The 17601-nt window shown below is 50.1% G+C and overlaps 1 protein-coding gene across 1 annotated transcript in view; it reads right to left on the reverse strand.

Annotated features, from left to right (window-relative positions):
- The window catches only part of LOC311358852 (syntaxin-binding protein 5-like), a gene marked incomplete at its 5' end in the record, with an annotated part of 159695 nt that overhangs the window by 4600 nt on the left and 137494 nt on the right, over positions 1 to 17601 (reverse strand). Inside the window, 6 exons of the mRNA XM_084478955.1 lie at positions 286 to 649; positions 1809 to 2054; positions 3180 to 3281; positions 7457 to 7636; positions 10598 to 10651; positions 17449 to 17556. Of these exons, the coding sequence (XP_084335081.1) occupies positions 286 to 649; positions 1809 to 2054; positions 3180 to 3281; positions 7457 to 7636; positions 10598 to 10651; positions 17449 to 17556 (1054 nt within the window). The remainder of the gene's footprint in view (positions 1 to 285; positions 650 to 1808; positions 2055 to 3179; positions 3282 to 7456; positions 7637 to 10597; positions 10652 to 17448; positions 17557 to 17601) is intronic.

Raw genomic sequence — 17601 nt, forward strand, 5'->3', positions numbered from 1 at the left:
AAGAAGAATGCTGCGGTCCAGGGACACTTTTTACCCCGTAAGTTAGGAGCTGGAACTAGGAGTCCATCTATCTGGTACAAGTTCACGGGTAGTGAGTTGCGGGTTCGACTGCCGTTCCAGGGCACTTTCACGGGTAGAAGGTTGTGAAAACACGGATGACAGGTTGCCTGGAACGCACCGTAACACTTGGCTCCCATTGATAACAGCCACACCATGGCCCGCCACCCCAGCTGACTAAAAGCAGTAACGGACAGGTCGTAACAGGGTGTGATCGGGGGGCCTCACCTGAGCGTCATGACGTGGCCGTTGGCACAGAAGCAGGCCAGACAGACGCTGTTGCACGCTGTCACCACGTCGGCGCGCAGCACAAAGGACGACTCGGTGATGTTGTGCACGAAAAGGCACATCTGGGACGGCATGAGCAGCACCTTGGCCTGCCGCTCGGAGCATACCACGGCCAGGTGGCCCTCGGCGCAGCCGTCCTGCGACGACCATGGGGAGAAGTTGATCAGCTTGCGCCGCCGGGGCCGGTCGGGGTCTTCGGGGCCGTTGGGGTCCCGCCACACTTCGTGGGGGCCTGGGATGATGGCACCGGCCAGGTCCAGGAAGGCCAGTCGCAGGACGGAGCCCTTCAGCATCAGGACCGACCCTGGGGGACATTAGAGGGGGAGGGACATGTTTAGCGCAAGCTGAAGAGAGCAATTTCTGAAGAAAATCTGCTGAAGAGAGCAAGAGCCCCCCCTCCATCCATCCATCATGTGTTCCTTCTACAGAGGCACCATCGAGAGCATCCTGTCCAGCTGCATCACTGTGTGGTATGGGAGCTGCACTGCTTCCAATCGCAAGACCCTGCAGTGCACAGCAAAGGCTGCTGGATGGATCATCGGTGTCCCACTCCCCTTCCTCCTGGACATCTATGGAACCCGCCACACCCGCAAAGCAACCAGCATTGTGACCCCGGCCACCCCTCAGACAGCCTCTTGAGCCTCCTGCCATCTCGGAGTCGGTACCGCAGCCTCCAGGCCGGCTCCACTAGACTGGTAAACAGTTTTTTCCACCAGGCTGTCAGGCAGCTCAACTCTCTCCCCCTCTCTCCCGTCCCTCCCCTCTGCCCCCACGAACTCTGGACTTTGAAACCCCCTCCCATTTTCCCTCCAAGAACTCTGGACTTCGAACCAATAATGTTCCTTATATTGCTCATTTCAATCCATTTCCTTTTTAAACTTTATATTATACTGTATATACCTTTTTGTTTCACCTTACCTTAGCTTTTTTACTAGAATTATTTTGCACAATTCAGAATTAATTTATTGTAAATATTAATTATTTTACCTAATTTTATCCTTTTCTCCCTATTGCTACACAATTTCTGCAAGGCCGTAGGAGGAATTTTGTATCTTTTATCCAAAACTCTGAATCCCTACTGGCATTTTAAATGTCAGTTGAAATTAATTCATTCAATTAATACATTCCTAAAAAGGACTTCTATGAAAAATAGACTGCCAGGCTGGTCCCATCTGCAACGGGCAGATGCAGAAAACAGATGGAGTGTACTGTTATCTACTGGGAGCAGGTTAATGGCTCGTGGATACTTTCTTCTTCTCAACCCCCCCCCTCCCCCTCCTCTCTGTGTGTGCATCTTAAACAATATAAACTGTCTCACACCCGGTCGAAATACCCAGCTGACGTTAACCAGGGGGATAGAAAGGCGTACAGGGTTTGATCCCGGGAAACCCTGCTGTATTGGACGGAGGGACGGGAGCTGGAGCAAGCATTCTTAAGAGAGTGTGGTGGGTGTGGTGGCTCACCCCCGGGGCCAATGGTGACGGGCTCCTCCATCCTCTCCTCCTCCTCGGTGGGGACGGACATGGGGATGAGGAGCACCACCCCCAGGCTGGTGCCCACCCACAGGCACGGGGTGGGCTGGGCGTCGCCCTTGCGGCCGTACGATTCGCCGAACTGCAGCGTGGTCACTGCCTCCTTGGTTTCCCGGTCGATGCTGGACACGCTGGAGCTGCGCGAGCGGCTGAAGGAGTTCTCCCTGCTCTCTGCTCCTGGACGACGGACAGGCGAACCAGCCAATCAGAGAGCGAGAGAGAGAGATAGGGAGGGGCGGGGCAAAGGAGAGCGATCCAATCGCAGAGAGGATAGGGACAGGTGAACGGACATAGAGGGATGGGGAGAGTAGTGGGAAAGGTGGTTGGAGATGCATTATGGGAAATTAATGTGGGATGAGTAGGTGATGGAAAGTTAGAAATAAAAGAAATACATTCTGAAGAAAATATTGGGTTTTCTCTTGTATGCAATTCTTTGAGGTGAATACAACAAGCCCCTGACAGCAGACACACACTTATTTCACTATGAAACCAGGTCATAGCTATTATAGTAATAGTCTGTAGTAATAATAATCACAGAGTACTCAATCAAGACGAGTGTATTTCACAGTTAATGATGACATAACAACCTACCTACATACAAGGCTACACACGCACACACACAGTAATGGGCACACGTGAACACAACGCGCTCACACACACACACACACACACATGTGCGTTCAGTAAACACGAAAAAACAAAGACTACTTGTGATTGCTACCCATTTATGTGCCCTTAAACCATTACATATTTATGTTTTTCCATCATGAAAGTATTTTGGTATTGCCCAAGTATGATTCCATATTCTCAATAATTCAAAACCAGGCTGTGTGTTGTGTTCCCATTCGCTGGCTTACGCTACACAGATTGCAGGACTTTATGCAACAGAAGCTCCTGATGCAAAGTGTCCACAATTATTCCACATCCGAGTGATGGATATTTGCTCATTATATATATATAACATTACCATAACATGATAGCATAACCAACATATGTAATACACGTTACATGTTATTATATAATAACGGTCCATTTGTGTAGACCCTTGGATCCGACTCCAAACAGAAAAGCAGCACATGGAGCTGGCATGGAGGGGGGGCGGATGGTAAACAACATCCATGTTGAGAGGGACTGCTCAGCTTCCTGTCCCTGCCATTTAATCTTTCATTCTTTTGTGTGTACAGGAGGATCGACAGGACGTATAGTACGGACGGACTGACTGACGTACGGACTTGACGGTGGAATGGACGCACAGACTGCATCCGATGGGCCCGCCCCCCGCACCTCCCCCCTGCTCCTTACCTCTCTCGCTCCAGCAGTAGGCGGCGGGCGAGTGGTGCTCGTCGTGGGAGTACATACTGACGCCGTGCAACTGTTGGAGCATGGCCCTCCTGGACGTATAACCTACTGGTCGCCCACGGCAACACGACACGACCCCGACCCACCCACACGCCCGAGCAACCCCCCCCGACGGGACACCCACCCACCCAGACAGCCAGGGGACAGACGAGACGGACGGACGGACGGACAGAGATACGGGACAGTGACAGAGAGAGAGACAGACAGAGGGACAGAAAGAGGGGAAAAGACGCAACAGAGCAAAGGACAGGCTAATTAGAATATGGCAGAGAGAGAGAGAGACAGAGAGAGAGGTATAGAAAGAGAGAGTAAGAGAGAGAAAGATGGTGAGAGACAGGGAAGACAGAAAGAGACACAGAGAGAGAGAGAGAGAGAGAGAGAGAGAGAGAGAGAGAGAGAGAGAGAGAGAGAGAGAGAGAGAGAGAGAGAGAGAGGTCAGAGTATCCTACCAGAAAACGTTTCTCAAAACCATCTGTTGTCATCCCAACATTGCTATCTGTACAAGACGAGCCATACTTTTAATCCTACAGTTTTGTGTTGTGAAAGTGATTGATGCGTTTCACAGTGCGCGTTCCAGCCTTTTTTCAGACTTTGGACCAACGTGAACACTGCCGAGGGTGAAAACATTTCTTTGTGTTTTGATGTGTTTTTCAGCCTGTGTCGCGTCGTCACAAGTCAATTTCTTGTGCCCTGCTGTGTGTGTGTGTGTGTGTGTGTTGTTCGGTGGATGTGTGAGACTGCCCCTGGGGTGCTGAGCTAATGAAAGTCATGCACAGCGGGCACGCTTGACAGGGGGCAGGGGGTCTCTCTGGTGACCCGGTCAGAGGGCTTGGAGGCACAACCAGACATGCCTCAAGAATCACACATACATGCATGCACACACACACGCACACACACAATCTTAAAGCAGCACACAGACCCGCGGCAACACTAGACACAGACAGTTGCTATAAACATATATATATATATATATATATATATATATATATATATATATATATATATCCAGAGGCAATTAATGGAAGCCAATCAAACTGCAGGGTTTGAATATTTAATGGAGATGTTGGTTCGGGGAGCCTCGCCTAGTTGGGAAGGTGTGTGTGTGTATGTGTGTGCGTGTGTGAGTGCGACTGTGTGCATGTGTGCATGTTAGTGTGTGTGTGTATGTGCGTGCATGTACGAGTGTGTGTGCATGTTAGTGTGTGTATGTGTGTGTGTGTGTGTGTGTGTGTGTGTGTGTGTGTGTGTGTGTGCGTGTGTATGTGTGTGCGTGCGCGTGTGTGTATGTGCGTGCGTGCGTGCATGTGTGTGTGTGTGTTTACGTGGCGGCCCCGTCCCCCTGCCCTTTCCCTCCTTGGCGGCCGCGCCCGTCGTGCCGGGCTCATTAGCCCTCGTGCGCGGCTGTTGACCTTTAATTATGCCTGTGACCCCGCTGGTGCATCGCCATGGCAATGCAGCCCCAGCCACTGGCACGGCAGGGTGTCAAAGATAAGGGGGGAGCGGGGTCTGCCCGCCCTGAGTGACTGGGGATAAACACTCACATTGCATTGTGGGTCTGCACTAACGCAACCATCCCATAATAAGCGCAGACACGTCGTTTCCCTGGATGGAGGAGGTTGTTGAGGAGGCTCGGAGCCGGCAAGGGCGGGCCTCTGTGTCTTTTTTTTAAAGTAATTTATTTGAGAATAATATTTGAATTGATTGTTGGTTTAATATCTCGGCCCCGGCCCAGGTTGAGTCCTTAAAGCAGTGCTGCACACAGACGCCTCTATTTGTAACTTCATTTCACGCACATCATCGCCGAAGCGTCTGGTTGTTTTTGTAAACATCCTCCTCAGAGAGGAGCAAGCAACAGTGGGATCCAGGCCTAGAACAGGGGGGATGTCTGGCCCATTATGTAGCGGCGGACCCTGCAGAAGACTGGGCTTCTTGTAATGGAATGCGGGGCCGCCCTCTGGCTGCAAGTCACTGCCATATAATGAGCTGGCTGAAGAAAGAAATGTGAATCCAATCACCAGATTAGTGTGAAAGTGTTGTCTGCCTCACAGCGACTGGGGGCGGCCGGGCCTGTCGGGATCAGGGGCTCGGTTGATTCTATAATTGGAGCCGTTTTATTTATTCAGACCTCACTTTTTAAGATGTCTTTATTTGTTGCTGGAAGAACATATGCTTGGTTTTTTCACCAATTTATAACTATAATAATTGACTAATTCAGATTTATAAAATGTGTGCTTGGAAGGGTTTCACTCTAACCCTACACCTTACCCTAACCCCAATGCTAATGCTATAGAATAATGCTTAATAATGTATTAACTCATGTTAATTAGTGGTTGATTAATGTACCCTTATTCTCAATTATTAAGGGTATATGTACCCTTATTTTACCTCAGGGGGTAACACTTTACAATAAAGTTTAGTCAATGAGTAAATAACTAATCAGTTAATGATTAGTTCATCATTAACTAAAGGCTTATAAATGAATTATGACGTTATTATGAAGTGAAACCCAATATTGTTATTGTTGATGTTATGATGGGGGTGGTAGTATTCAGTATAAGGCTCAAGAATAGTTGCGCCCTGCGGCACAACAAATCAAAGCACATCATCATCATCATCATCCATGCGATCATCAGGTGCACCGAAAAGGCTTTCCATTTACTAAAGGGACCTTTTTTGTCTCTCCCTGGCTATAAACGTCACTATCATCACAACCCTGTCATGTCCACCCTCATCCTTCATGATCTTCTCTCAGCCTCTGATGTAAAAGGACCTCTGCCAACCAGTCATTACAACACAATGGCAGGCAGCAGGGCTCAATCCCTCCAAATAGGGGGATGGATATAAAGGTGACATATTTTTCCACCAGGTGTGAGTGTGATTAGCCGTTACAAGCCGTTTTGAAAATGTGCGGCTTCAGACATCACAGGTGGGCGTGTCCACCTAGATGTGGATAGATCAGTCTACCACCCTACCCAGTGGACTGTAGCAAAGTAGTTGCTCCGTCATACATCTAGGTGGACACGCCCACCTGTGATGTCAGAAGCTGCACATTTTCAAAACAGCTTGGAACGGCTAATCACACTCACACCTGGTGGTATAATATGTCCCCTTTAAGCTGCGTCTAGCGGTCCATTAGTGAGAGAGCGGCTCTCATCTCAGCAGTCAGTGTCTGGCTTTGGACAGAGGCGTGCTGATGTTAGTGGTGTGGTGTTAGATAAAAAGACCGCCAGCCGTCGTATGCCACGGCATGGGGGACGGGTTTGTTTGTATTAATGTGCCAATCATCAGAGCCTCTCCTTATCCTCGCCAACGGTTCTGCGGTGCCAGGGGCAGCAAGCGCCTAGCAATCCGCTGTGATTTTCTTTTGATTCGGGGCAGGGGGGACGTTCACGCACACGTGTCTCAACGAAGGATTGTGTCTCAGTCGAGGGAAGGAACGAAATGTTCCCCGAATAATAACGGTCGGGACAGTGCGTCGTCTCTAGTCTTCTCCCTCTCCGCTTCCTGGTGCCGTGGCAAGAGTAAAAATGAAAGGAGCTGGACACGATGCCAGGAACGCTACAGTGTCATGGCTGTGCTGCTTAGGTTCACGCCAGCTAGGCTAAGGCAGCACTTACTCAAAACAAATGGCCTCACTTGCTGCATTCATACATAAGACAAACACACACACACACACACACACGACACGCACACCAACAAGCACACACATACACCGACACCGACACCCACACCCACACACACACACACACACACACACACACTCTTTTCTCAGGGACATGCAGTCTGTCTGTTGAGCACATGGCTCCATGAGGTGTGGCTGAGAGTGCGGGTGTGAAAAGCAAGAGATTATATGGAGGAAAAACAAAAAGGCAAGTGTGACAATGCACGACAGCTGTGAGCCCAAACACCTTGAACTCTGTTTGGCGCGGTCATCTGCTTGTTCGTCTGCTCGTTAAGACGCCGCTCATCGGCTAACACCCTAATTGATCATTCTACGATAACGTGACGCTCGCTAAGAAGCGACTCATGAAATAAATCTAAAAACAGGTAAGGCACAATTTGCATCATTGACCCTTGACCCCCTCTCCCCACCCACACACACGCAGCCAGGAGTGGTGGCGTCATGCACTTAGTGAAGGGGTGAGGTCAGAGGTCAGGGGTCAGGGGGTTAGGAGGTTAGAGGGAGTCATCTGCTGGGGGAGAGGAGGACAGGCACACACCTTCGGTATGGGACACAGGCAAAGAGATCTCCATGCAAGCGGCGGACTGGGCCTTGCGGAAGGGAGGCCGGCCGGGCCCTCTGCGGGTAAGCCGGGGCCCCTCGGGGCCCATCGGGATGCGGGGCTTCCCCACCGAGCAGGGCTGGGAGGTGGGACTAGTGCAATGTCCATTGACATGATCTGTAACAACGGCAAAGCATTAGCAAAAGAACACATGACCAATAGAACCAAGGAGAAAGGTAGGAGAAATTAAAAAGGAGCATTTCATACAAACTGGAGTTAAAAAAGGTGCAGTAAGTAAGAGTTGGGTGGATGTTAGAGTAGAGGCGCTGGGGAAGGTGGGGAGGAGGGAGGTGAGAGAGAGAGAGAGAGAGAGAGAGAGAGAGAGAGAGAGAGAGAGAGAGAGAGAGAGAGAGAGAGAGAGAGAGAGAGAGCAAGGATCAGTAGCTAGGAATGTTCTGGAGAGAGCAGAAGAAAACAGTTGGTGGGGGATAGAAAATAGCAAAGAGAAACATCAACAGAGAACGAGGGGAGCAGAGAAAGAGAAAGAGAGGAAATGCCTCCAGGACACTGCCATCATTTAACTTGCTTAAGTGCCCTGAGAAAGAGTGAGAGAGAGGAAGGGATTCATATGCAGAGCAAAGGGGTGATTTGGTGATGAGTTCACAGTCTTCGGCCACTCATACAGACTTGTTTTTCATCTCCACTTTCCCCCCCATCCCCCGACACCAGTGGTGTTCATGTTTGTGACGCGGGGGACGTGCGTCAGGTTTGTCACTGTTCAGTGGAATAATCGTTTAATAATGTTCATTGATAAACATAACAAATCAATTTCCTGGCTGTGTGCTTACTGCAGGCATTCATTTTATTGACCCACACACACATACGTTCCCACACACACACACTTACACACACACACACACACACACTTACAGACACACACATAGACAGACACACACACATAGACAGACACACACACGGTAGTGAATGTAGTGTGTGTGGTTCCTTTGTGGTTGTGTCAAGCGAACACATAATTAGCCAGCTCCTGACGGCGCTCTACAAGGGCCCTGTCACTCGAGTGTAGAAATAACCGCCATGGCCGTCAGCCCTCCTGTTGCCCATGGCAACAAGGCCTCACCTTTTAAAGTGAAAGTTTAAAGGCTTTTCTCACCTTATTTTTTCCTTCTATCTCTCACATGGAACACGAACACACACACGGATGCACGCACATACATATGCACACACACACACAGACACAGACACAGACACACACACACACACACACACACACACACACACACACACACACACACACACACACACACACACACACACACACACACACACGGTTGGAGCAGCACATTCTGCTCATGAATGGAACGAGTGAACATGCTTGGCATTGTGTTGCATCTGGTGTCTCTGAGCTGTGAGCCAAGAGGGTTGGTGCAAAGGACGCCATTTTCCGAAAGTGAAGATGAAAAACAGCAGGGTGCCGACCACTCCTCGTGCAAAGACTGGCCTGGTTTCACAGCAGGGGGTTCCCGAGGCAACGCAGCCCACCCTGCCGGGCAGGACAGCCAGCACAATGGCCGACCAAACCATATCACTGTTGTTCTTCCGTTTGACATTGGTTTTGTTTCGAATGGATTTCAATCAGAAGTGAGTGATTCTGACGTTTGCCGCGGGAGTCTCCTCTGGAAATCGGTGCCCATCCAGGAACATGTTATTGTACCCTTCAACGCACACACACACACACACACGCACGCACAAACACCCTCGCTTGCCCGCACACTAACACCCTCGGTCGCACACACACACACACACACACACACACACACACACACACACACACACACACACACACACACACACACACACACACACACACACACACACACACACACACTCATTTTGACTTAAACTTAATTGAACAGTCAATATAATTCTAATGTTTGCAGTGGCGCTGTTTTGTTTGGGTGAGAATATCCATGCAATTACGGCGAGTTGCGGTTTCGAAGATAACATTCAGAGAGATAATTTTCTACAATTTGGTTCATCCTTCCCGCCTCCTTCATCTCAACATTTCATTTCGTAGACTAGATTCCTTGTCCACATAAACACGTTTGATGGCAGAGGTGAGCCTTAATTACAGAGTCTGTATAAAAACCCTAACCGACGGCCATTACACCGGATTACACCTGTCAGAGCAAAGAGAAAGTATGATTAATACTTTTGAGGCCCATAGCACAGAGAAACCAGCACTTCCTTTAACATTGACCACACACACACACACACACACACACGGAACTACACACACACACACAACCACCCACACACACACATACACACAAAGTTCATAGAGACATGCGTGCTGTGTCAGGAGCACACATGCACGCTTATGCAGCAGCACATTGAAAAGAGAGCAAGAGAAACGAGAGAGAGAGAGAGAGAGAGACAGAGAGAGAACGAGAGAGAGAACAAGAGAGAGACAAAGAGAGAGAGAGAAACCGCAGAGGATCTATTAATGCAGATGATCTGGTTGAAGGAAAGGAGATACATGAATCAACCAGTGGGAGGGATGTGGCGAAACCGCATCAGGCGACCGAGAATGAGGACCAATCACTGTAGAGCAAAGCGGCCAATGACAGGAAGGCTTTCGTAAGAAGAAGAGAAAGATATAGAAGGAACGAAAACAAACAAAACAACTAATACAGCTAGAAACAGAGCATGTTCTGGTTTGATGAGAGAACGTTGAGAAGAACCTCCCTTTAGTTTAGATATGGACATGAGTCACGTTTCACCTTGAGAAACACTTGCAAAATGTATACTAGAGACAATGAGAGGAAGATGCAGCACAGGACAGGTGGAAAAAGACAAACACTACAGGTTAATATCGTCGTGAGGGCTGGAATATCCCAGGAGGAGATGTAGAAAACTGAGCGGAGGAACTCAGAGGAAATGAAGGAAACAGAACAGAGAGAGAGAGAGAGAAGGAGAGGAAGGGAGAGCGAGACAAAACCAAAGAACGAAAGCAATGGAACTCAAATTTGACTGAGTGAACTAACCGATAGAAAGAATGAGGAAACGTAAGCAGAAAGTATATGAACGGAAGAGAAAACTGCTGGCTTTCGCCTACCGTACCAAGATCAGTCTTAAGATCTGTAGGCAGACTTAACTTTCTGCCGGGTCCCTTTACTGAAACAAAAGGAAATAAGAAACAAAGTGCCAGTTAATCCTTTCAAATGAAAATTAACTAAAATCAAAATCCAAACCAAAAAGGGCAAACCAACCAAATCATAGTTGAAACAAAATAAAGGAAGACACATGCAGATTGGATCAGTTGCACATGGCAGGCATATGCAGACTTTGTTCCATTGTAGTTCCCAGACCAAGGTGCCCAGCTTCCACCCAATATGCTATACTATACGTTACTATACGCAACCACTTCTAAGCATCGTGACTGTAAAAGTACACTCAAACCTCATGCAAAGACAGCGCGAACGATTGCAATTACTCATTCTGATTGGCTGAAATTGGGGCCAGCCGATGTCACTTGCCATCCCCTTGGCACCAAGTTCGGCCAATTAGAAAGACGAGTTCCATATCCTTATCCTGAGGAGCTGTTCCTATGGTGTCTGTGTTGAGTAACAGTAAGCTTGTGCTCAATTATCAAATTATCAAATGGGCCAGCAGTTTCCATCCATGTTCAGTATCTCCCCCCTGACATTATTAGATCAAACAGTGCCCCACGATATGATACGCGTGTTGTACACTGACGCTGCCAGGGGAAAACAAGATAAAAACGGTTTAAAGCATGTTGAGATATTAAACAACAACAGCTTATCTGTTGTGGTATCATGGTGCGGACCCAGGGCCCGAGGTTATGGCTGCTCTGAGCACTGAGCGGAGGCAGGAGCGACCTTGACCTGGGAAATAAATAGGAGATGGGTGGTGGGCGAGGGAGATGGGTTTGGTGGAAGCATGTCCTAAACAGAAACAGAAACAGAAACGACACATCAGATGGGAACAAAGTAAAACAATTTTTACACACATTTTGCAAGCATTTTGCAGTCGATAGATTGACTACAAAGTCACAATTGGAGATCTTGGTATTATTACCCACACACACACACACACACACACACACACACACACACACACACACACACACACACACACACACACACACACACACACACACACACACACACACACACACACACACACACACTTTCCATAAGGCCTTCATTGCCTTGACTGGTGCTGTGTCTTTCCCTTCGCATTCTTCATATTATGGAGATGAGATGGAGAGGATTCTGACATAGTCCATCTATTCAAGATATGTATTTTATTCATTACATGTTTTTGTCCTTTGTGGACCGCGCCCACACGAGCGACTTTGCTATTCTCCTCACAAAAGTACATTTTGTACAAGCTCTACGAGCTCTATAAAGTAGGGAGTGGTGTGTGGATGCTGAGGACTGACATTCACAGATCAGTCCGCATTATTCATCCAACTGGTGGCATAAGAATAAATACACTTTGTCTGCATCCAATTGCAAAGTACTTTAATTATGCAGTCTTGGCTGCGAGTCTTTAAATCCAGATGAAAAACGGTGGATCGTAAGGAATATTTTCTCATTTAATCCAAGTCATTTCATTAATTCAATTATTACATCACTGTCTCTCCACAAGGTTTATAGCTATTGGCAAACCGTGAAGTGTAAATAATGAGATGTGTGTGTGTGTGTGCGCGTGTGTGTGTGTGTGTGTGTGTGTGTGTGTGTGTGTGTGTGTGTGTGTGTGTGTGTGTGTGTGTGTGTGTGTGTGTGTGTGTGTGTGTGTGTGTGTGTGTGTGTGTGTGTGTGTGTGTGTGTGTGTGTGAGGGACGTAATTAAAGTGTTAAAAACAACATTGTGTCTGATAAGCCGCTTCAAATACAGTTTAAATAGTCAATACATTTTCAAGTATTGAAACTGCTTGAAAACTCAATAGGGTATTGGCTCTGACCTCACACAATGTAAAGACATGAGGTATACATACATTTTTAAATGTCAACATAATAATAATATAATAATTAAGATTTCCTCATCCTCATCGTCATCCGCTTATCCGGGGTCGGGTCGCGGGGGCAGCAGCTCAAGCAGGGGGCCCCAGACTTCCCTTTCCCGGGTCACATTGACCAGCTCTGACGGGGGGATCCCGAGGCGTTCCCAGGCCAGTGTTGAGATATAATCTCTCCACCTAGTCCTGGGTCTTCCCCGGGGTCTCCTCCCCACTGGTCGTGCCTGGAACACCTCCCAAGGGAGGCGTCCAGTGGGCATCCTTACCAGATGCCCGAACCACCTCAACCGACTCCTTTCTAAGCAAAGGAGCAGCGGCTCTAATCCAAGTTCCTCCCGGATGACTGAACTTCTCACCCTATCCCTAAGGGAGAAGCCAGCCACCCTCCTGAGAAAACTCATCTCGGCCGCTTGTATCCGCAATCTCGTCCTTTCGGTCATCACCCATCCCTCATGACCATAGGTGAGGGTAGGAACGAAGATCGACCGGTAGATCGAGAGCTTTGCCTTGCGGCTCAGCTCTCTTTTCGTCACAACAGTGCGGTAAAGCGAACGCAATACCGCCCCCGCTGCTCCGATTCTCCGGCCAATCTCACGCTCCATCGTACCCTCACTCGCGAACAAGACCCCGAGGTACTTAAACTCCTTCACTTGGGCTAAGGACTCATTTCCTACCCGGAGAAGGCAATCCACCGGTTTCCTGCTAAGAGTCATGGCCTCAGATTTACTGGTGCTGATCCTCATCCCAGCCGCTTCACACTCGGCCGCCAGCTGATCCAGTGAGTGCTGAAGGTCACAGGCCGATGATGCCATCAGGACCACATCATCTGCAAAGAGCAGTGATGAGATCCTCAGATCACAGAACTGCAACCCCTCCCCACCACGACTACGCCTCGATATCCTGTCCATGAATATCACAAACAGGATTGGTGACAAGGCGCAGCCCTGGCGGAGGCCAACACCCACCGGGAACGGAACTGACTGGCTGCCGAGAACGCGGACACAGCTCTCGCTTTGGGAGTACAGAGATTGGATGGCCCTGGGGAGTGAACCCCTTACCCCGTACTCCCGCAGCACCTCCCACAGTTTCTCCCAGGGGACCCGGTCATATGCCTTCTCCAAATCCACAAAACACATGTAGACCGGATGGGCATACTCCCAGGCCCCCTCCAGGATCCTTGCGAGAGTGAAGAGCTGATCCATAGTTCCACGTCCAGGGCGGAAACTGCATTGTTCCTCTTCAATCTGAGGTTCGACAATCGGCCGAACCCTCCTTTCCAGCACCTTAGAGTAGACTTTCCCAGGGAGGCTGAGAAGTGTGATACCCCGGTAATTGGCACACACTCTATGGTCCCCCTTTTTGAACAGGGGAACCACCACCCCGGTTTGCCACTCCTTTGGCACTGTACCAGACTCCCACACAATGTTGAATAGGCGTGTCAACCAAGACAGCCCCTCAACACCCAGAGCTTTTAGCATTTCTGGCTGGATCTCATCAATCCCTGGGGCTTTGCCACTGTGGAGATGTTTAACTACCTCAGTGACTTCCACCAGATGACGAACCACCATCAACCTCGAGCTCTGCCTCCATCATAGAGGGCGTGTTCGTCGGATTCAGGAGTTCCTCAAAGTGTTCCTTCCAACGTTCGACTACCTCCTCAGTCGAGGTCAACAGAGTCCCACCCTTACTGTACACAGCTTGGATGTTTCCCCGTTTCCCCCTTCTGAGGTGTCGGATGGTCTTCCAGAAACACTTTGGTGCCGACCGAAAGTCCTTCTCCATGTCCTCTCCGAACTTCTCCCACACCCGCTGATTAGCCTCTGACACGGCAGCGGCTGCAGCCCTTCGAGCCCACCGGTACCCTGCAACTGCGTCAGGAGTCCTCCGGGATAACATACCCCGGAAGGCCTCCTTCTTCAGTCGGACGGCTTCCCTGACCACCGGTGTCCACCACGGTGTCCGAGGGTTACCGCCCCTTGAGGAACCTAAGACCCTGAGGCCACAGCTCACCGCCGCAGCTTCAGCAATGGAGGCTTTGAACACCGCCCACTCCGGCTCAATGCCCCCAACCTCCACAGGGATGCTAGAAAAGCTCCGCCGGAGGTGTGAGTTGAAGATCTCTAGGACGGGGGCCTCCTCCAGACGTTCCCCACTACCCGTTTGGGCTTACCAGGTCTGTCCAGACTCTTCCCCCATTCCCTGATCCAACTCACCACCAGATGGTGGTCGGTTGACAGTTCCGCCCCTCTCTTCACCCGAGTGTCCAAAACATAAGGCCTCAGATCAGCTGACACGATCACGAAATCGATCATCGATCTTCGGCCTAGGGTACTCTGGTACCAGGTACACTTATGAGCACCCTTATGTTCAAACATGGTGTTCGTTATGGACAATCCATGACTAACACAGAAGTCCAGTAACAAACGACCACTCGGGTTTAGATCAGGGAGGCCGTTCCTCCCCACCACGCCTCTCCAGGTGTCTCCATTGTTGCCCACGTGGGCGTTGAAGTCTCCCAGCAGAACTACGGAGTCCCCTACCGGAGCCCCATACAGGACTCCATTCAGGGTCTCCAAGAAGGCCGAGTACTCTGAACTGCTGTTCGGTGCATACGCACAAACAACAGTTCAGAGTCCCCTACCGGAGCCCCATACAGGACTCCATTCAGGGTCTCCAAGAAGGCAGAGTACTCTGAACTGCTGTTCGGTGCATACGCACAAACAACAGTCAGAGTTTTCCCCCCCACCACCCTTAGGCGTAGGGAGGCGACCCTCTCGTCCACCGGGGTAAACTCCAACACCGAGGCGCTCAGCCGGGGATTTATGAGTATCCCCACACCCGCCCGGCGCCTCATGCCCTGGGAAACTCCAGAGAAGAATAGAGTCCAGGAGTACGGTACCAGAGCTGAGACTGTGCGTAGAGGTACGCCCCACCAGATCTAACTGGTAGCGCTCCACCTCCCTCACAAGCTCCGGTTCCTTTCCCCACAGTGAGGTGACGTTCCACGTCCCCAGAGCCAGCTTCTGCCGCTCGGGTCTGGTCCGTCGGGACCCCTGACTTTCACTCCCTTACACACCCATGTGGCAGCGCACCCGACCCCAGTGGGTCTCCCTGCAGGTGGTGGGCCCACAGGGCGAAGAGGGGGGGGGTGCCACGTAGCTTGTTCGGGCTGTGCCCGGCCGAGCTCTGTGGCAAACCCGGCCACCAGACGCTCGCCAGCGAGCCCTCCGTCTGGGCCTGGCTCCAGACGGAGGCCCCGGGCTTCCTCCGGGCAGGGTCTCTCCTCCTCTTTTTTGTATATTCATTGGGGTCTTGTGAACCATTCTTAGTCTGGCCCCTCACCTGAGACCACTCTGCCATGGGAGACCCTACCAGGAGCACATGGCTCCAGACAACACAGCCCTCAGGTTCACAGGGACACGCAAACCTCTCCACCACGATAAGGTGACGGTTCCAGGAGATAATTAAGATTTATAATAAGATTTATTTAAGATTTATATTTTTTTAATTGGATCCTACAGTTAAAGAGTTGTTTGTTGTGTATCTATGTTTTTCAATAGCAGCATAGTGAGATGTGACAATTAACTGTATATCTATCTAAATGTATTTCTAAGCGCTTCATAAAACGTCATCAAAAGTAGAATCTTAATGCCGGGGGACTGGCAGGATTATTATATCTAGAGCAGAGCAAACGTTGGAGACTAAAGTGCATTTAGATCCGTCAGTCATTCCATTGGCTGGAGAGAGGCGCAGGGCCGACCGGAGCCACCTGATTGGCTACTGAGACGGCACGGCGAGCCCACCGCACCGTGGCCACCATGCAGTTAGAGGATATGGACAGGGTGACTGACGGTAGTCAAGACAACAGAGGGAAATGACATGGCGAGGGTTCAATGAGGTGAGGCTCAGCAAATGGCGACCCAGTCAGCCGTAGCAACGCACCCCCCATGAGAAAATAAAATAAATAATGCCCCATCCTGTTCGCCAAGCGTTGGACACTAGTCCCACACACACACGCACACACACACACACACACACACACACACAAATACACAAACACACACTCTAACACACTTATAAACAGTAATCAGTGTTCATGAGACTCACACCGCAGCTGTTCTGTGCTGCTGTGGAAGACATAGAGCTTGTGTACAAACACACACACACACAGACACACACAATAACAGACACACACACATAATAACAGACGTCCAGACACACAAAATCCAGACACACACACACACACACACACACACACACACACACACACACACACACACACACACACACACACACACACACACACACACACACACACACACACACAAAGCTAACAATCACTACCAAAACACCAGTCTAGCAACAACACAGCAGCACAATGCTAGCACCCTTCCCCCCCAGCACACAGTGGCTACAGGTTAGCAGCTACAGGTGAGCAACTGCAGGTTAGCAGCTACAGGTTAGCGGCTACAGGTTAGCCGTCACAGCCTGCACTCAATGCACCCACAGAACAGCTGCATGGGGACCAGCAGCAACACGGCTACAACACAGATCGCTGCGCCGCGCTAGAAAGAAGCACCCCACTCACGGCATGCAGGAGGAAACTAACGTAGACCACCCCCCCGTCACACACACACACACACACACACACACACACACACACACACACACACACACACACACACACACACACACACACACACACACACACACACACACACACACCCCCAACCCACTCAAATATTACCCCCCCCTCCATACATCCATCCTTCTCCAAACATTGAGCCGACACAGGCTTGAGGACAGGTGGGGGCGGGGGGACGGCTGTGGTGGTGGGTGGTGGTGGTGTTAGTGGTGGTGGTGGTGGTGGTGTTGGTGTTGGAGGACTGGGAGGGGGACCCCATGTCCTCGTCCCGTCTTCTTCTTACCATTGTCCAGCAAGTGAAAGACTGGACTGCAGGGGCTGGGTCTGGGCGCGGCCGCGGGCTCGCGGGGCATGCGGACCTCAGAGTGCAGGGAGGACGAGGGGTAATGAACTAGAACAAGGGAGATCACACACACACACACACACACACACACAC

Source organism: Micromesistius poutassou (assembly GCF_964030765.1).
Source record: "Micromesistius poutassou genome assembly, chromosome: 14".
Lineage (NCBI taxonomy): Eukaryota > Metazoa > Chordata > Actinopteri > Gadiformes > Gadidae > Micromesistius > Micromesistius poutassou.